At 37.2% G+C, this 20,783-nt stretch overlaps 1 protein-coding gene across 1 annotated transcript in view; it reads right to left on the bottom strand.

The window, feature by feature from the left end:
* Positions 1 to 226: 226 nt before the first annotated feature.
* The window catches only part of LOC150088802 (acetylcholine receptor subunit beta-like 1), an 88,066-nt gene continuing 67,509 nt past the window's right edge, over positions 227 to 20,783 (bottom strand). The window contains exon 6 of the mRNA XM_090370906.1: positions 227 to 831. Coding sequence (XP_090227032.1) covers positions 661 to 831 — 171 coding nt within the window. The 3' untranslated portion in view covers positions 227 to 660. The remainder of the gene's footprint in view (positions 832 to 20,783) is intronic.

Here is a 20,783-nt window from a genome sequence, read left to right as displayed (position 1 = left end):
CTTTTCTGTCTTGAAGTATGGAGTTGTTTCTGAGCTGTTTTCATGACTCACTCCTTCGCTCTATCCGTCCTCTGCCATTTTGATAAAGGAATATAAAGCACCTTGCTTGACGTATATACTGGAGTGTGGGTTGTTGTGTACTTTGCGTTTGGATTTGCTAGGTGTTGTTAAACTGAACAGAGGCTAAGGAGAACTCAGATCGACACTACATCACTCTGTGTTTGCCTTCGCTTTCTTACTGCATAGTTCTCGTTCTCAGGGGCCTCTTTTTCTTGCTCCTTTTCCGCGTTCTCTATGGCTACTTTGGGGTTCTACTGGAATAAAATTTTCTGACTGATTTTGGGAGGACTGGAAATGTTAGAAAATGAGCATTTTTCCCCCCCCCTCAGTCTTCGATTTGAAAGTAAAGAAAAAACAGCACCACTGCCATTCCACACTGATGTTGGAAGGACAAATTAAACAAACCAAAACATCAAGAGTGTTTAACTTCATTTTTGCGTAGACTTCGGGCGTCGGTAGAAATCATGAGCCAGAACACTTCCATGAAGTGTTGGAGGACACTGCAGTGCTACAATACCCGTTATGCAATGAATGGCAACTCAGGTGGAGGTGCACTTTTTGTCGATGAGTCTTGAGTGGTTTTTTCTTTTTTTTTCGCCCTCACGTTGGTTTCCCTTTGTGCATTTCTATGATCTGGTCTTGATCGACGTACTGAAATATGTGTGGAGCATCCAGAAGAATTCCTATCGTCCCAGCCGTTGTAACAGCGAAGAATATGTAGAGTTCCAACCTATCAATCACCATAGCAACGTATTTCCAGTCTTCTCGGATCTGAAAGAAAAAAAAATGGGCAGTTAGAATTGTTTACTCTAAGGGTCGTATCAGGCTTAATAATAATTAGAGATGTCAATAAAATTAAACAGCATTGCATTTAATTTTTCAAATGTTATTAGTGGATATTATTAGTGGATAAGGAGGTGGTTACCCCTTTGTATAAGGCAATGGTCAAGATACACCTTGAGTACTACATACAGATGTGGAGGCATAATTTTAGGAAAGATGTAGAGCTGCTGGAACGAGTACAGAGAAGGGCAACAATTTGGTAAGGGGAACAACGGGGTGCTCTTACCAAGAAAGGCTTAAGTTCTGCAAATCACAGCATCTGGAGAGTAGGCATCTGCGAGGTAATCTGATTGAGGTGTATAAGACCTTGAATGGTTTGAGCAGGCGCAATGCTGATGGCATTCTTCTGCTTGCTCAGAGTAAGAACCTGAGAGGGCATAGATTCAAATTGAGGAAAGACAGATGTAGGATAGATGTGCGGAAGTTTGCCTTTAGCCAGCCGGTAGTTGATTGCTGGAAGAGATTTCCATCTGTTGTTGTGGAAGTTGGAGCGAATGGATGGGTGAAATAAGGAAGTTTTTTTTTTGGCTGTGCTGTATAAGATTGCTTTCTTGCATCATAAGCCTCTACTAATGCTAACAACGTCGTATAACATCGTATAATTTCAATAATACTAAATAGCAATAGCTATTTTATTTTATAATTACTAAATTATTATCTAAAAGTCTGCAGCTTTTATATAATAATTATTTTAAAAATTATAAAAAAATATAAAAGCTATAGAATTTTATGATAATTGAATTAAATAATAAAAATCATAGGATTATTTTTAGAATAATTGAATAACTCGGTTATTCAGAGTCTTTTTAGTACCATTTTATATCCATGGCAGAGGCCACAGTTTCCATACTCTAGTTCAGTGTTTCTCAAATTGGGGTCAATAGACCAGTTCCAGGGGGGGTCCGCGAAACGGATCCTCTGGAAGTGGTCAAATTATTCGTTCTATGTATAGCAAATTGATGATAAATAAAGTTATTATTATATATTTATGTAAAAATAAGAATAAAGTTGAGTTGTTTTAAAAATAAAACTTTGAGTGCGTGCATATATACACATACAGAGGTATATTTGATACACACACAGGTATATTTTAAATCACAAGTCTATTTGAAATATGTCGATGCTAATCGTGAATACCACTGCCTGTTCTTCCGATGGATAGAAGATTTTAAAAAATAGGACATTCAAATATCCCCACCTTGTATATCAAAGACGTCCAGGAGATTTCCAAAGAACTTATAAAGTACGCTATCGGATTCTAAATCACACTCTCTCATCTTTCTGTTTTCCAAGATAGGAATAAACTCTCGAGTCACCACATCACACATATCCGCTTTTCAAATCAGTCTTAGTAATATCCAACAAATCGAATCATTTATTTCGAATTTTTTTTCTTTTATGTTCTCAACTTCGCTTCAATTGCGACTGTCCAGAAATTTGCAGACATTCTTCACGACACACAGCAGATATTTTGCTGGCTTTATTTGCTTTTAAGAAAAATCATCGATTTTTTTTACCTGATTAAAGAACAGGATCACGTTTTCTGTGGAGGGCTGTAAGGCGTTAGATAAGAAACCATTCTCTTACGAAATTGCGAGTTTTGCGAATCAACTTGCTGGACTCTTCAAAAGAAATAAGAATTGCATTGGTCCAGCGAAAACTCACAAACATGACCCTTCGGACTTTTATTTTCCATCAGAAAACAGATAAGATAAATGACATACAAGTGGGATTTAAACGCAGCTTCTGCGGTGGTGAAAAAATACATCCTAATTGCTTTGGTGAGTTTCCACAGTAAGTGCAACTTCTGCAAGCTTTTATTATTTTTCGTTATACAGCAATTAATATGAAAGGAAACCTAATTTTTTCAAGATGTATCCAGGTCGTATCCAGGTGTATCTAGATATTGGGGGTGAGCGCTTCTAGTATCTCTCGCGAGTTGAATCTATTTGTTAGATTATGGTTGAGTAATATGTTTCCTTTTATATAAAGACTTTATGAAGTTGTTTGAAAAATGTTTTATCTCTGAGCCATAGCGATGAATCCATGTAATTAACCGTTTTTAAATTATTTAAATTATTCTTATTTTTTTGTACTGAATATATCATGAATTGTCAAACTAATAGAACAAACTTATCTGTTCCAAACCTCCCAAACATCTCGTTCATTTCACAAATATACGTAGTCTCAGTTCCAATCTCATTGATGCCTATTTTCACTTACAGTCTGCCAAACCCTCGTATTTCACTGACAGAATCACAATTATCAGTTGATTGATTCAAGTGCTCATCTCAGTTGTCCTAATTATTCACTGTACGATTTGTTTCACTTCAAAGGTGGTACTTTTCCAAATGTACACTCTGATATTCCTTGCAGATACTTCCTAATTTGGAATCTCCCTTTTTTTAATCTCACGTGCCTTAAAATTGCTTTATCCCATTCTGTCAAATTCATCTTTTGCCTCCATCGTTCTCCAAACTCCAATAATCACTCGGAACTCTCTGACTTCCTTCTTTGAAAATCGACTTCCTCCAGTCAAATTTTCCTCGGCGATTTTAATGTTCACAACTCCAGCTGGCTTCCGTTTTCTCGTCACACGGATCCAGCTGGTAGAGATGCTAAGACTTTTGCAATTACTGATAGCCTCATACGCATTATTCATTTACCTACCAGAATGTCGGACAGTTCTAACCACAAACCCAGTAATCTCGATCTTTTTCTCACGAACTACCATTTATAGTCCTATAAGCACTTAAGATCACAACTTGGTGATGGCATCTTCCCAAGTGGCTCTCTCCAATAGCCATTTTCAGTCTCGTGTTGTTTGGCGTTGCAAAAATGCGAAATGGGATGACGAGGTTTCTCTTCTTCTTCTTCTTTTCTACGTTTGGATTACTGTTTTTAAATCTTTTGATCCCAATGTTTCTGAAATCGTTTCAGTGAAATTTTTCTTGTATGGAAGAAATCCTTTATTTCACACTCCACCATAAATTCTCGTCCTTCATCTAAACCTTTGTTTTCCGATAAATGTGCTATAAATATACTTTTCCAGGTAAGAATATTGCATATCGCAATTGGCTTACAGTATCCAAATGTTCAGTTTAATTTTCTGCCTACACTAAAGCTCGCTCTTGTGGTCAGCATAGTTGGTATAATTATCATCATCGCCACACAGGGTAGAAAAGACCTGTGTTGGAAGAATTTTTATGGACCTTTTTCACAATGTAGCTGTTGCTCTCATGCGAGGTTAGCATATGGTTTCTTTTCTGCGGAAAACGCGGTTTTTTTGTTCAGCAAACGGCAAATCGACCACAGAACACTAGCAATTTACAGACATATTATACACGGCGCAATATGGCCTAAGTGGCTGATGCGTCTAAAACCCAACAACAACCAACCAAGCTTTAAGCACAAGCCAAAAAACTTCCCACATCACCTGTCCATCCTCTCTTGTTCATTTCTTCCTTGAATTTATTCAAATTACCCACTTCCACAACAACACATGAAGGTTTGTTTCAACGTGCAACCACCTGCTGGTTGAAAGCAAACTTCCGTACATCTATCTTGCAACCATCTTTCCTCATATTGAAGTTATGCACCCTCCTGTGGCTAGTCTGAGTAAAAGGAAGAATGCCATCATCATTGAGCTTACACAATCTATTTAAAGACTTAAACACGTCAATCAGATAACCTCGCAGGTGCTTAGTCTCCTGAATCTGCAATTTGGAGAGATAAAGCACATCTAGGTCAGAGCACCCTTTTGTTTCCTTCACTAATCTCATTGCCCTTCTCTGCACCCATTCCAGCAGATCCACATCCTTCCTAAAATGAGGCCTCCACACGTGCATGCAGTATTCAAGATGCGGCCCAACCGTTGCATTGTACAAAGGGATAATCGCCGTATTATCCAATCAAATTGGTCAGACCAGATTTCCCCTTAACAAACCCATGTTGTGTAGATGATCCTATGCATAATTGCATGCTGTATAGTTGCAGTCTTGTCTAGATGATCCTGCACTACATCTTTTACCAGTGGCTCCATTATTTTATCTGAAAAATAAGTTAAACCAAGAGGTCTGTAATTACTCGTGGCACCTTTGATCCCCTTTGTGAATTGGAGATATATTCGCACATCTCCAGTCCACAGGGAACTCACCTGGATCCAAAGATTCTCTCGTAATTATGGCTAAGGGTTCCCTTACCACCTCAGGCGCAGTTTTTATGTCTAGCTGCAATAATTTCTCCTCCGCTTTCCTCTCATTTATTTCAAAATCATTTAGCTCTCTGTCAGAGTTTTATAAACTTCAAGCATCTCCTTTACTAAACAATTCCTCATGTGTGAATGTAGACGCAAAATACCTATTGAGTTTGTCGGTAACCGGAGAAGAATCACCAACAGTTAAATTATCGACATGAAGTAGACCAGTGTGATTCAATCCTTTCTTTCTTTTGTAATATAAGTAAAGAAGTCTTTGCAAAGACTTCTTTATATTAGTCGTTAAAGTCTTTCCTTCTGCTTGGAAATTTTCTCATATCCAGAGAGTTCCTAAAAAGGGTGTAAGTCTCGTCCAGTCCAATTTTCCTCTCATTGCATTTAGCGCTACTCTTTTCAAAGTAATGGAGAAACCCATAAACCCCAAACAACTCCTAAACTATCTCCAAACCTTTCATCTGATCACCAATATGGATTCCATCAGTGTCAACCTACTCGTGATTTACGCTATTCATCTTTGGACGAATTCGATAAAAAGTTTTTTTTTTTCTTTTATCGATGAACGTGAAATATTAAATACATGGAAAGGAGACCCTCATCTTCTACTCCAAGGTCACGCAAAGATAGAGCTGTGCGTTCAACTCCTCGTAAAAGCTATGGCAGCGAAATTCGACAGAAGAATTCCCTAGATCTCATGAATAATGTCTGCTATACACCCTCGTGGGTAGCACGGTTGGTATAATCACCGTCCTCACCACACAAGGTGGAAAAGACCTGAATTCGAATCTCCTGAATCACGCGAGGACCTTTTATGGGTCTTTTTGAAAATGTGGCTGAGTAAGTCAGTCTCAGGCGAGGGTAGCATGGGGTTTCCTCCTGGAAGCTTGGATTTTTCGTTCAGCAAACAGCAAATCGACCATAGAACACATGCAATTAACAGAGATATTATATACAGCGTAATATAGTCTAAGTTCCTTCTGTGTCTAAAACCCTACAACAACCATATCCTTTGTGAGAGCTAGATTCCTTCCGCTTATTTTATATAATAATGCGTTAATACTACTAACTGTGACAGCAATACGTAAACTGACCAGCTTAGTTATAATTATAAAAAATCCCCAGACAACTCTTAAGTTGAATATAGCAGTGTTTTGGTAAGGTTAGTTTTCATTCGTAACACATAATGTGAAGGATTGTTACGATGGTCAGCGTTGTTAGTAGATGGAGGGTTCCTTAATTCGAATGTACAGGGCTGATCAAGACAAGTTGTGGGCACTCATTTGTGGTAGTTGCAGGTCGACATTAGAAGGGATGGTTTCGTGGTACTCGTAAATGTATGCCGCACAAAAACCACCATGGCGACTGTTACTTTTGTATAGTGGAATCACCAAAGTTTAACATATCAGTGGATCGATAATAATCTGTAGTGTATCTCAACATAACAACCTCCACTGTTCCAGTACCACACAATGAGCTACCAATTTACCCGATAAGCGGCTTCAGATTTGGAAATTTGGTGAGCAGGACAATTTGGTACACATGCTAATTAAATCCAGTGCACAGTTGCTGACATTACGTTTTAAACAGTGGAACTACCGGTCCAAATTGCAAGAGTTCCACATATAGAACACATAAATAAATAAATAAATAAATAAATCTTGTGCACTGTGACTAGTATAAATTGGATATCTGTGGGGACAGTTGCTCAATTTCTCTGCCTCTGGGACAGGGCAGACTTCGTATTGCAAAAGAAGAGAATGGTATGCTAGAATTCAGTTGGAGCTGGCGCACATAATACATTAAAGAAATCTCTTGGTTCTAAGAAACAAAGTTTGCTTCCGCTACTACATATCAAGCTGAGACTGGTCAAACAATTCCCTTAAACATTGGATCATCAAAATGGCGCCGTTAAGCTTATACACATTTCCAAAGCTGTCTGATGCAAAAGCGAAAGATTGCATATTTATTTGTCAAATAAAGAGGATGGATTCACAAGGACTTCACAAAGACAAAACGACGGTTGTTGCTGAGCGAAATTCTGAATATTTTTCAGACCAAATATGAGCGATGTTAGTAAAGAGCAGGAAGAGCTTCCACCAGAAAGAGCTAGCCAGGGCACACACAATCAACGGAGAAGATGCACCAAGGAAGCTAGGATAAAGTTATAAGGGGAACATATAAAGTTGTGGCAATAAAATTCCCGGACTGGTCCTATTGCGATCATGTTCAATGAGTTTGAAAATAAACGGAAGTGGTATGTTGTAGTTAAAACTTCCTCTAACAGATGGTGGTACACAGATTGTCCAATAGGCTGACAGGTTACAAGTAACAACCGGTTTCATTAGTAGCGTTAACATTCCTTGTCACGATTTTGCAATGGAGCAACGAACGAATGTCGAATTTTGCTTTAAACTGGGAAAATCTGCAACAGAAAAGTAAGAAATGTTAAAAGTTGTTTGTGGTGAGGAACCGTTAAGTCGTACCAGTGTGTTTGAATGGTATAAGTAGTTCAAAGAGACGGACATGACGATGCTCCAATGACGATGACCCAAGAAATGGACCTTGTCAACCTTTTGCAACACAGTTGCAAAACTTCAACAAAAGTTCTCTGTTCAATTTCATTGTTTCGCTGGGCGAAAAACCCGAGTTTCCCATTAAAAATTACTTGCCATCCACGCCTGAGCCCGAATGACAGCCACGGTGTACAAAAAGCCTTAAAAGTTCCTCTCGTTATTCACTGGATTCGACCCCGGACATTTTCCACCCCGCTGGGATTATAACCTCTGTGCTACTAGCACAGGCGACCACAAACACAAATATGTTCAAATATAAAAATTTAAGGATTTTTGATTCTGTACAGAAGTGTTTTTCTCGCAATTTTTATGCAGTAAATAAATGTATATTTTAATAACAGTAGAGTCTCTTTGAATGGCTTTATGTTTTCCATAATCATGTTGTCCCCTCTGCAATCTAGATCTCTGTCTCCATATATCTAAAGCGATTATTTAACGGCTGAACTTCCTGCCCGCTGGTATCAGTATCATCCCATACCTCTACCCAATATTTAGTATTTTAAAACACTATTATTTAAAGTATTAAACAAAAAACCAAAACTGGATGGAGCGTTCTTAGAAATCAGCTCAAACTGAATCAAACCATTGGCATTAATACTATCAGCAGGTGTCATTTATGGCCACTTATCTAAAAGTGAGCAAGTTGCTTTTTACCCAACAGAACAGCCCATATTCGCAATGGCTGGAACTCAACGATATGTCGAAAGCGTGCCAAAGGGATCGTGGCTCCTTGTTGACTCAACTTCTTCTCCATAGGTGTTGCAAATTGGATGGTTACGAATCTCTACCCCGATGAGGTTTCATAATAAAAACCTGTCATATCAAGGCCACCCGAGAACCAACTCGTCTTCTCATATGTATCTTCATAAAGAGAGTTCACAGGTCGATTTGCCTGTAACTACCTCTATAAAATTCTGCCTACTTGCCATAATTCTGTAAATGTGCCACTTTTTATAGGAAAAAAATACAGTTATTGGTTGATTTTGTATAATTTACTTACCGTGAGATGAGCAACAGACAAACCAGCTTTGGTATATATACTGCCCTACTATTAATAACCGGACACCCGATTTTAGACAAAAAAAAAGAGCTTTTATTGTGTCTTAATATTTGTGCTGAAACCTTTTGCTTTTATGACGGTCTTCAATCTTCGCGGTATACTCTCAACCAGCTTTTTATAACTCCACTCGGCCTTTTAACGCACGCACCAGTTCGGCCTTGTTCTTTGGCCGATCTCGACGTGCACGTACCCGGCGATTCAATACATCCCAAAGATACTCAATAGGGTTCAGATCAGCATTATGGACTGGCCAATCCAACTTTTCCACACCCGTGTCCTCAAACCACTTTGTTCTAACCCGAGCAGCGTGGCATGGCGCGTTGTCTTGCTGATATAGGTATGGGCCTTTCCCGAAGTATTGCCATAATGTTGGAAGTGCATAATTGTCCAAGCTGTCCTGGTATTGCACAGCATTCATGGTTTTTTCGATAACGACTAATGGGCCCAAGCCAAACCATGAAAGGAGCGCCATACCATGACACTGCCTCTACCAAAATTCATTGTTGGGAGGATACAATCAGGAAGGAACTGTTCCCCTGGCATTCGCCACACCCAAGAACGACCATCGGACTGATAGAGTACGAACTTCGACTCGTCTGTCCATATTATTGTTTTCCACTGCTCTACAGTCCAGGATTCGCGCTCCTTACACGATGTTAATCGGCGTCTAGCATTTGTTGAGGTGATCAGTTCTGTTGAATGTGTCATCTTGCATGTCCACTTTTGCAATTGTCTGTTCGAAGCCCAGTGTGCATATTTATAGCAGGTTCTGTGACGTGTTGCATGCATAGGACCTGTTTCCCAATCCATGGAGGGGTGTCCGGATATTAATGGTAAGGCAGTGTGCTCAATTCAACATTTCTTGGTTGAGTTTGTCCAACTCATCCAAAGCAGTCCATCCTCTTTCCATTAGAGCTGCAGTATACTAATATAATAAAATTTATATTTCGCATTTGCGAGAGTATTTGGGAAGATTCTAGAAATTGAATAGATTTAAAAATTACGTTTACTTTTCATAATTCAACTGGAAAAAAGTTTATTTTTTTATATATGGCTGACTGTTTTCATACCTGAAATAAATTTTACGATTATTGTTATATTTTAATTTAGTTTTTTGATGGCTGGTGTAGATGGCCCGGTAATTTCGAAGTAATATCCAGCGAGCATGCTCAAAAGTGATTTATGTTATCCAGTTGAACGTATCTCTGGTGAGGTCTTCCTAAAGTTTATGTCACCCCGTCAGTTATTTATTAGCAATAAAACTTCGAAATAAATAAATGAAAGTGTTAGGTAGGAATATTTACGATTATTACGTTTAATAATAACTCAAGTTATTTAAATATTATCCCCTGTAGTTTGGCTAGATGAGCAAAACTCCCAATTTCCCTTAATACGTCTGGGAATTTTATATTAATGGAGAAGTGAGGTTGTATTTCGTTGGCAGCATCTTTAGCATCCATTTCCAGTTGAGTCACGTCTTTTCCCACACAGGATCGAAGGTCTAAGTTTGGAGAAATCTTTGATCTCTTGGACAGAACGCTCTCACGTTCAACGTACGCGTTGAATATTTGCCACGCAAATCCATTATGGTCTTACAAAAAGAGAGTGCCAGCATATGCGATAGGATATCCAGCGGTGTACACAAGGATTTGCCTGCAGATGGGATTCATAGTACACTTTGTGTGGAATATTTTGGTGGTGTGCCGCAGTTGGTAACGTCTGTCAGATAAGATACCGAACGCCAAAAGTGGTTCATGCAGTTCAGAAGCAAATAACGTTCATGAATAAGGAATGTTTGCCTCGTGATCATAAAGACCACTGATTATGTGGGGAAAATGGCGGTATCAATTGGATTTGAATCTTTCTCGAATTCTATTTGAGTTATCATGAAATCGAATTTATTATATTAGAATACTGCATGTTCTGCCAAATTATCATAATTTATTCATTAGAATATAGCAATATTGTCTCAGGAATACAGCTACTGCATCTGAGGAGGTGTTTATTTTATTTATTATTTTTTTTTTTTACGAAGTTTATTTTAATATTAAAGAGGTATGATCAAAAAGTTTGGGGACTGGCTATATCCTGAAACTGGGTGAAGGAAAGGGAAGAGCTTGACGCAGTTTGAACAGGAAATTATTTGTGGAACTAATAAGGCGGGGGCCAGGATTTCAACAACCGCAGTCATTGTCGACTGTTCGATCAGTTGAGATCAATCACAGTTGGCCCATGCTGTTGGGGACAATAGACGGCTCACGGTACTTCAATTAATGGCACACTACAACCAGGGCGCACAGAGAAACATTTCCGAGCACAGCATCCAGCGGACGTTTTTGAGGATAGAACTACTGAATAGGCAACTGTTCGTGTGTACATGTTGACAGATCATTGAGCCCTCTGCCCGTAGTGGGCACGGGTGCACCGTTCCTGAATATTGGACGACTGGAATAGAGTCGTCTAGTTTGAAGAATCAAGGCTCCATCATGACGGTGGACGGGTGCATATTCCACGGTGAGGAGGTTGAAACCAGTCTGGAAAGTTGGACGAAAACAGTACGGCGGTGGTGATATCATGGTTTGGGAGATGTTCCCACCACCAAATCCTAAATCAGCATTATTTTGGACCAAATTTTGCCTTACATGCTGACCGTGTATCCAGAAGCCACTGGACTCTATCACAAGACAGAACGTCGTGTCACAAGTCCCCTATTTAGCAGGAATGGTTCGAGGATCATATCAAAATATTTCGTGTTCTCCCCTGGATGCCAAATTCCACTGTCATCAGTCCCATCGAACGTTTGTGTGATGTTGTGGAACGCAGCATACGCTAGTGGCTCGCCCAGCTGTCCAATTGTCCAGCTGGTTCAGGATACCTGAGGACACCTTTTACGGTCTTGACGAGTCGGTGCCACGCCAGGTTCAAGCGGTAATCATGGTGAAAGGTCAGCAAACAGGCTATTAGGTAGGTGGTAATAATATTTTGTTTCATGAGTGTATATATTGAATGATCATTGATAATGACAGTTGTACAATGAAAAGAAATGTAATCTCATTGTAATGGTAGTGTGAATATTTGCAATAGCATCTTTTAATTTTAATAATGAAGTAGATTCCATTATTCTAGGTGGTTGGGAAATAAATTTTCTTGGTTAATTGAATCGCGGAATAATCCAAGATGAAAACAAAATTGGTAAATGTGACAAAAAAAGAAATTTATTTGAAACTTACTGCATTTATATTTATATGCAGCTACCGTTTAAGATTAACCTCGGGAATGTGGGGGTTAGGAGTTGAATAAAATCTATTAGAAACCAACTGTTCCATAAATCCTCTTTACGAGTTGAATAACATTCTGTTCATCGAGTGAAACAATGCGGAACGTTAATTAGCCAATCACAGTGAAGAGTTTATCTACTAGGTCCTTCTAGCTAAACTCTCTCTATCTACTGTTCGTTTTGACAATGGTCAAGCTGGAGGAGGAGTCGTGAAGGTAATGATATGTTTTCAGAAGGTGAAAGAACATGAATAGCTGCTATATCGCGTGAGCCTCAACCATTTGATTTTTCCCTTGGAGTGGGAAAAGTAAAAATGCCACTGTTGTTGGTAACTTCGATGATTTTGATTATCTATGGACCTAATTCGTCATGTTCGTGTTGCTTGTTGGAGCAAAATTCTTCAACTTTATTGGCTACATCACAATTTGTTAACCACTTTGATTGATAAATTCAACGTTCTCTGTATTTTCGACTGATAATAGCAAAAGTTATTTTGTTTAAATTAAATACAATGAGTGTTGTGTAGGAAAAGTTGTACCAAGATGGATATAAGAGCAGTTAGACGATTTTTGAGTGAAGAAGGAATGAAACCCATTCAAAATAGTCGTAAGATGGTTTGTGTCCATGGCAAGAGCTGTTTTTTACAATGGAGTATAAAGTAATGGGCCCAAAAGATGTACAGAAATAAATGCGTAGAATGCAGGAGGGTCCTTTTCCGATTCAGCATGATAATGCACCATCTGATGTATGTTGCACAATCTGTGGTGACTTAGCTCGAAGACATTAGCTGATAAAAGTTTCATTAGCCTGCTCAGGGTACCGATGTTAACCGCACTGAATACTATTGGGATTAACTGGAACTTGGGTTTTGGGTTAGAACAACACGCCCCAATCAGTAGCTGAATTGACCGCTATGTCTAAGGAGGAATGGACCAAAATACCGTAAATTTGGTAATACATTCTAGCACTTTGAGTTGCAGCTGTTTTTACTGATTTGAAGGTTGCCTCTCCTCCAGAATGATGAATGTAACAGCAAGCTCAGTTTTTATTTATTTATTTTTTAATGTAGATTAGATAATGTCAGTGTTGTCAAGCAAATTGGTCACTGTGGATCGGTTAAAAACAGAGTAATGAATCTAAGGAACTGATGTGGGTAATGGTTGCTGATTAGAGCAAGGATGAGAAATTTCTTTAATAGATTTTGTAAGCTGATGTTCTGGCAATGACTTGCCAAGATAACTGTTCTAATGTGAGAAAAAAAAAAATGGGTGGATGCATCAAAAATACTTATACATTTGGAAATCTTCAGCACTTGTGGTGATAGATAGTGGTATGGGCCCAATTGGTCATAATCAGCTGTTTTCTAAACATTGTGATCGGTACCATTAAGTTTGTCTGGGAACGTTTAAGTATGACAAGGCGATTGTGACAGTCTTTAGGATTCGCACAAAATCGATCCAGTAGAATTCAAGTATTTGAAAAGGTTTTGCTTCGACCAAGAGAATTTTACATATAACGATTATCATCTATGACTTTATAAGTCGAATAAAAGAAGCTCCAGTTCAAGAGTATAGTGCTCTGTTAAACACGTCTCAAGAATGGTTCACACGGTTTGTGTAGGTGTTGTTTAAACTTTATACTCATATTACGATGGTAGGGCAGTCACTCTATCTGATCTAGGAGTGTAGGTGATTGTTCTTGATGCTGCACACAGCCACAGAGTTCAACAAACTAGTGATAATTTCTACATGAAACTGCTTGAGGACGGTGAACTTAATGATAAAGGCATTCATAAGCTTAATACTACGTATTTAAGTTCCAAATACATAGTAACAATATTATACAGTGAAGGGAGTATGTAAAACAGAAGAAATTGGAGCTCGGAAGTTATTAATGGAACATCATGCGTAAATCTGGCGCCTTCGATGTTTTTTAAGATCCGGGCAGCCTATATCCTGTCAGCACTTGTACTTTAAAATATGATATACTTAAACTTCCTTAATATTCTTTAAATAGGATAAAATACAGTTTATATCTGCTAATAATTCATACAAACTATCCTATCTGCAGTCAGAAGGGTGTTTAGAGAAACCCCTTTAATTGGGGGAAATGCATCTTCCTAATAAAATATGTATGATCTGCGGTTGGCACGGAATTTATTTAAAACGTGCACACCGAATTTGAGCGCACGAAAAGTTTTACAAGAGTTTCAGAAAGTAATAATAGTTGGAGTCATGTGGAGGAGATGTCACTACCGGCTATTTATCTGGAGTTAAACATTCCCAAGTAGACAATTAGCAACGTGCTTTAAAAATGTAAATCAAGAGGTAACAATAAGTCCAAGAAACTTCCAGGTTGGCATAAAATACTGACCGATAGGAGCCGACACGCCTTGAGAAGACTGATGACCTCATCTCACCCTAGAAAATAGCTTCATGTATGTGAATGTGTGTTAAAGCGCCAAAACAACTAAGTCTATGCGGTGTCAGTGGATTGTGTCTGTAATTGCATATATTCTCGGTCGGTTTGCTCTTTCCTGGAGGACAAATCCGAGTTTTCGGGAGAAAAAACAATGCAACCACCTAACCCCGAGGTGAATAACATCGGAACATTTTCCAGTGGCCAGCATAGAGGTTTGATCCCAATCCACTTGCGCATCTTTGAAATGAAATGGAAAGCAGAATTTGATCAGTGCCAAGACGATACTCTACGTTAAAATTGCTGACGAATGCTTTATATGAGTGAAAGAGCACAATACCATCAGCAATCGATCAGAAATTAGTACAAAGTCTAGGAGTGAAAGAGCACAATACCATCAGAAATCTATCAGAAATTAGTACACAGTCTTCCACAACTCATTGAAGTAATCGTTCCAAATATCAAAAATAAAAAACACACAAAACTGAAATTAGGCTTGTTGGATAATTTCTGTTAATACCTTCTTGAAAATATCTTTAAAATATTTGTACGCATTCACGAACTGATTGACACACAAAATATTTAACGCCATTAAAAATAGGAGTCCTAACGAAAACAATAAACGCCGTTTATTTGTACCCTAAAGGCCATGTATCTATTACCGTTGGTGTTCTCTGGTCTCTACTCAGTTATGATCGTACTCTTAGAACTAGAATCAAACTTCGGACAAGATGTATACTGTATTTGACAAACATATTACTTGCATCCTTCCAGGTCACTCTAGGACACCAGGAAATGAATGCGCAGACTATGCTGCAAAACATCCACCTAACCCAGCATCTTCATGTTTTTGCGTTCCGTATGTTGATTAGAAATCTAATATACGAAGGATATGTAAGGAGCAATGGACACTTCCATGGAAAGCTCAAACGGATAATGAGCTATTTCAAATGAAACCAGAACCACAGCTATGGTCCTCTTGTTTCCGTGCAAACAGAAAGGAAGTAATCTCAGCCAGAGCACGAATCCATCACAGTCAGTTTATTCAACTATTTCTCCTCACAGGAAATGATTCTCCACAATGTACGCACTGCAACTGTCCGCTCACATTCTTGTTGAATGACCCTATAGAAACATGCTTGGCAACTCTCATTCAGCTTTCTTCCAAATGTAAAAGAATCTTTGAAATTCTCTCGTATCATAGGCAACGATGCTAATCCCATTCTGCTTTCTTAAAAGAATAAAATTCTATGATCGTTTCCATAACGGTCACCATTGGTAACTTCTATATCACTGATAGGCGCAATATGGCCTAAGCAGCCCTTGCGCCAAATATAACAACAACAACTTAAATCCTTTTAACTATAGTATTATAATGCTGAATACTAATACGTAATCAGTTTTGATTATTTTTTTTTTAAAATAAAGATCTTAGGTGTGTGTACCAGTATTTCTATATATTTATTTGTGCTTTTGCAATTAAAAGAAAATAATTTTTATGAAGAGTATTACAATTGTAAGCGAAAATATAGGTGGCGCACTATGAAATGAGACATTTGATTCATTGAGTTGATAACTGTTGAAATTCTTAAAAGGTTACTGAAAGTGGAATAATTTTGTCTTTTTACTTTAAAACATAATAAAAAAAACAATTAATTATATTCTGGAAATGCCTTCTGTAATACTTTTGATGTTTCGCAAAATTCTGGAGGTTATTGAATAAAATAATTAATTTGCAAATCAATAATGGAAAATAACTGTTATTAATCACTATAAGAAAAGCTCAATAGTGATTAATAACAGTTTTCCAAAATAATTAGGACGCCAGAAATACTGTTTTAAATGGCGGATAAATGATTTTTGATTAAAATTATACAATACTACTATGAAAAATGCTACAGATTGATATTTATCTCATTATTTGTACTTTTATTATTTATTATAAAATAACGATGATTGTAAAGCAACTTGTCGTTTTGTATAATGGTGTTGTTGTAAGTTTTCATCACTAGGGGCCCTGCCATTGATCGATGAATCTTTTTATATCGCAAAAATTAAAAAAAAAAAGATAAATTTCATAATTTTATAAATTAATAAAATTAATGAGATTTAGATAAAAATCATTTACAGTTTTTTACGAATTTATTTTAGAACTTAAGAAATAAAATTTGACTAACCAATATTTTAAATCTCACTTTGTAAGTTAGAATCGATATAATTTTGAATAAAATTTAATATCGCTAATCATTGATTGATGTGCGTCACGAAATATTGAATATTTCTAGCGTGTTTTCATATATCGAACAAATATTTACCTTTTTTTTTTTTACCTAGTCAGCGCCTAAATATAGTGAGTGATTGATGGTACCCAATTCATATTTCTTTCCAAAAGCTATTGGCTGTAAGCCAATGTTCTACAGTGTCCCATTCAATATCGACTCGGTCGATAACTTTATATTAAGGAAAAGATGTCTGTAAGAACGAAGGCAATTGTTAGGAATTGACAAACACAAGAATCTTACTATTTTTCTTAAGTTTTCCCTTGTATTCGAAACAATAGAATTTTTAGTGTTGGCAAATCGATCGAGGAATATATGAAATTCTGGAACAGTAGTAGTAAACAGATACTGTTAAACCTTTAAGATTTAGACGAAAAAGTATTAGTGCAATGTCACAACGTTGGTGAAGCTAATTCATTGAAAAACTAGAACAGCAAATGCCCTTGTAGCATTTGCCATTGTTCCAGAAATGGGGATATAAATGTTCACCGTCTAGACAGGATTATAGCCAGTGTAATGAATATAACCAATGTAGTGTTCGGCTTCCAGAGGTGCTATCCAATAATAATAGTGGCAACCATCAAATTATGTTCTTTAGAATGAATCCGCTTCAAAAATTATTTTATTTTTTCTCATTGTTCAGCTAACAGGAAAATTACCTAGTTCAGAATTCCTCCCTCTAGATAGATAATTTAGAAATATAATGGACACAGATTCTTTTGATGTTCTTCTATAAAACAACTACTGCTTCGGAATGTATCTTTGATCATTTTTATAGCAAGAATATTTTGTTTTATACTGCATTCCAAATGTTCAACAACAAATGCACAAAAGTGAATATCGCTATTTTTTATTATTATTATATATTTTTTAATTTTGAGGGGATGATTTATCTCTTGATTCCCTGATGAGGCATTTTTTAAAGTTTTATTCCATAAATGTTTACATGAAAATCAGCAGTGGTATAATTTAACGTGATAAATCAGAATATGATATTCAGAGTGCAATTTCCGATTTTGGTATCTGCAAATCAGGTGGCAATAAAAGTGGTATTACAACAATACCATCAATTTCTAATTTAGTAGGGTGTAAAAGGTAATTGGTTACGTTTCCTCTTTTCGAAGGGTCACATCTCCCACACTGAACTTGCTTTCAAGACAGTCTTGAAGAATAGAAAAAAAAATCTTCTTCTTAAGGAATGAGTATTATAACGAGGCAGTCTTTATTAGTTTATATATTTTGCTTTGATTAATGTGCTGTGAAGAAATGTAATTAATGTCTAATTTCGAAAAGCTGTGGAAGAGAAGGAGTTGCAACTTTCCCTTTTATAGCATTGGTAAGGGACGGAAGTCGAGTACCTTGAGACGCTTGTTGCTTTCATCCTTACTTTATCCATACACCTTGCCGAGCAGCATAATTACTTATAATGATTATGTGAAATTAAATCTATTGTTTTTGCTCGTCAGTAACTCGCTGTTTATGGAAATTTTGACTAGATTTAATGAAGCATACATTTCTCTAGCTGTACCACGGTTTCAGTATCTCTCTCTCTCTCTCTCTCTCTCTCTCTCTCTCTCTCTCTCTCTCTCTCTCTCTCTGCTCTCAGCTGTCCAAAAGTAACGTCAAACTGGTTACAGCTCACGCTAGTGCTGTATGACCAGCCACATAGCTGTAATTTGTAAACGCAGTTCGTTCCAAGCTACAAAGTTCATTGAATAACAGATAGAACTAAAATACATAACTTAAAAATTATAATATCGATAAACCTATATGGCTTCAGAGAAATTATACGATGTCTGGAGGAATACCCAGTAGCAGGATTTACACTGCACAGATAATGTCTCTCCGACATGCAGTGCCTCACACTACGGGCAGTTTATGTTAAACCAGACTCCACTCATGGATTTCTTCAGACTGCAATATTCGCATGAAAGACCAGTGTAAATCTTTCTACTTTGTATCTGTATATATATATTTAGTTATCAAAGGCTATACTGGTGACAGACAAAGAAAGTTTTATGTCTGAAACAACCAACGAGCATCATTCGCTCGTTCCTGTTCATCACTTCTTTTACGCGTTCCACTGCATAATCAATAGGGACAGACGTGAAAATTGTGACCACATAAAATGATACCAGTATTTCGTTTTCCTCTGATGACAACCATCTAGGGGTAGAGACACTTGCGGTGGACAGTAGTAGGATCACGTTTTACCACTGCGGTAACCGTGTCATGTATTCCAGTGGAATGTTGCTATTGGAAAGCTCTGCAGTCCACATTCGTCATGAGTTGTGTTGGTACTGTACTACTAGAAATAAAATGCACTGCTTCTGTGGAGAAGTGAAGTACATTGCTGTTTTATTTAAAGTGCTTCCACTGCTCATACTCCAGTTCTGACTCTGGAGTCTCATTGGTGAGCATTTAGGTAATGTGAAGACCTTAGAAAGTGGTCTTCAAATAGAATCGAAACTCGAGTATGGACAGTGCCTTAAATAAAACAGTAATATACTTCTTCACAGGAACAGTGCGTTTTATCTAGAGTATTGCAATACCAAGGCAACTCGTAGTGAAGGTAATATGATTGATTGGTTGCTGTAGGATTTTAGGAGCATCAGCAACTTAAGCCATGTTTCGCCGTGCATATTATATATGAAAATTGAGTATGTTCTGTGGTCCATTTGCTGTTTTCTAGTGTGAAAGAGACCCATAAAAATTCCTCACATCATTGATGGGATTTGAACTTAGGTCTTTTCCACCCGTTGTATGGGGGATGGTGATAATACCAAGTGAAAAATGTCATGGATACGTACAATACTAATACAAGTATATGGAGACAGAATTTCTTGCCTATAATCATACATTCTGTCTTTTTAATGTGGCATTTAGAAAAAGGTCAAAAGAAGAGTTCGTTATATACATTATATTAATTCATTTTAACTCTTTTGGCAGCTATCGATAAAATTTGAATTATTTTACTTGATACTTATTATTTTCAAGTATTGTTTGATTTAAAAATAAAGTGAATTTTATTTATTCTTTTATGATTTATCACAGATATCAGATTGTTATCAAAATCGATATCAAAGCCTGTTCTTTCAATATCGTAGTTTATACGTGAACATGCTTGAAACCTTCCCACACGTGTGTATATCTTCTACAAAGGGTCGGCTTGGAAAAGCTGGACAGTCGCCAATTTAAAGATGAGTGGTGTTTCTTTATCACAGAATATACTTTTATCGATTTAGCGAAGCCCCACTTTTAACAGATAGCTCGATAAGAAAGAATTTTCACAGTGCTCTGATCTCTGGAAGAACGCAATAGTCTGGAAGTGGACAACGGAAAAGTAGCGCTGTTTCAAGAACACAGCCTTTCTACTTTCATAAGAAAGCAGTCTTAAGAACTGTTATTTTCTTTAAAAACAGAATTGATTTATGTGAAAAAACAAGAAGAAGAAAAAACCCTTCTTTACCTTTGCACATGCAATATACATAAATTTAAAATATGCATTTTATATATAAGAGAAGGCCAAATCAAAAGAAGAATCACTACACTACTCGCAAAAAGTTTAATACACGAGGGAGACAAATGATTTAACCACAAAGGGGGCATGAATTTTATCGAATTATTGATAGAGTGTGATGCGTTTAACTTTTTGGACACGAGTGCATACAATGCTCTAGTTACAGTGCGCTATATGAATATAGAAAAACTTAAACTAATATATTTGTAGTCTGTATATTTTAGCCAATAAGAAAAACTCCAAAATGTCCTCTCTTTCAGAAGCTGTACTTACTCGATTTGATTATGAAGGACTGGAAAGGTTTTATTCATCTACTAGCACTTGAACGAATTCTTACATACACTATCCCCTCAGGAGTTTGGACATCCTACCGAAGATAGAGTTGTATGCAAATATAGAACTGATATTAAAAAAAACCCAGGTGAAAAACATCACACTGATTCTAGAGACATGGTGGATCTGGAACGGTTCCAAAAGAAAGTACCGGAAGGGGATATTAAAAGAAACAAACAACAAAAACCTTGGAACACTTAAGGAGTC

The sequence above is a fragment of the Mastigoproctus giganteus genome, chromosome 3 (assembly GCF_048544385.1).
Source record: "Mastigoproctus giganteus isolate SK-2022 chromosome 3, ASM4854438v1, whole genome shotgun sequence".
In the NCBI taxonomy this organism is placed as follows: domain Eukaryota; kingdom Metazoa; phylum Arthropoda; class Arachnida; order Uropygi; family Thelyphonidae; genus Mastigoproctus; species Mastigoproctus giganteus.
Note: the sequence above shows the minus strand (reverse complement) of the source record. Positions and strands in the feature narration are given on the sequence as shown.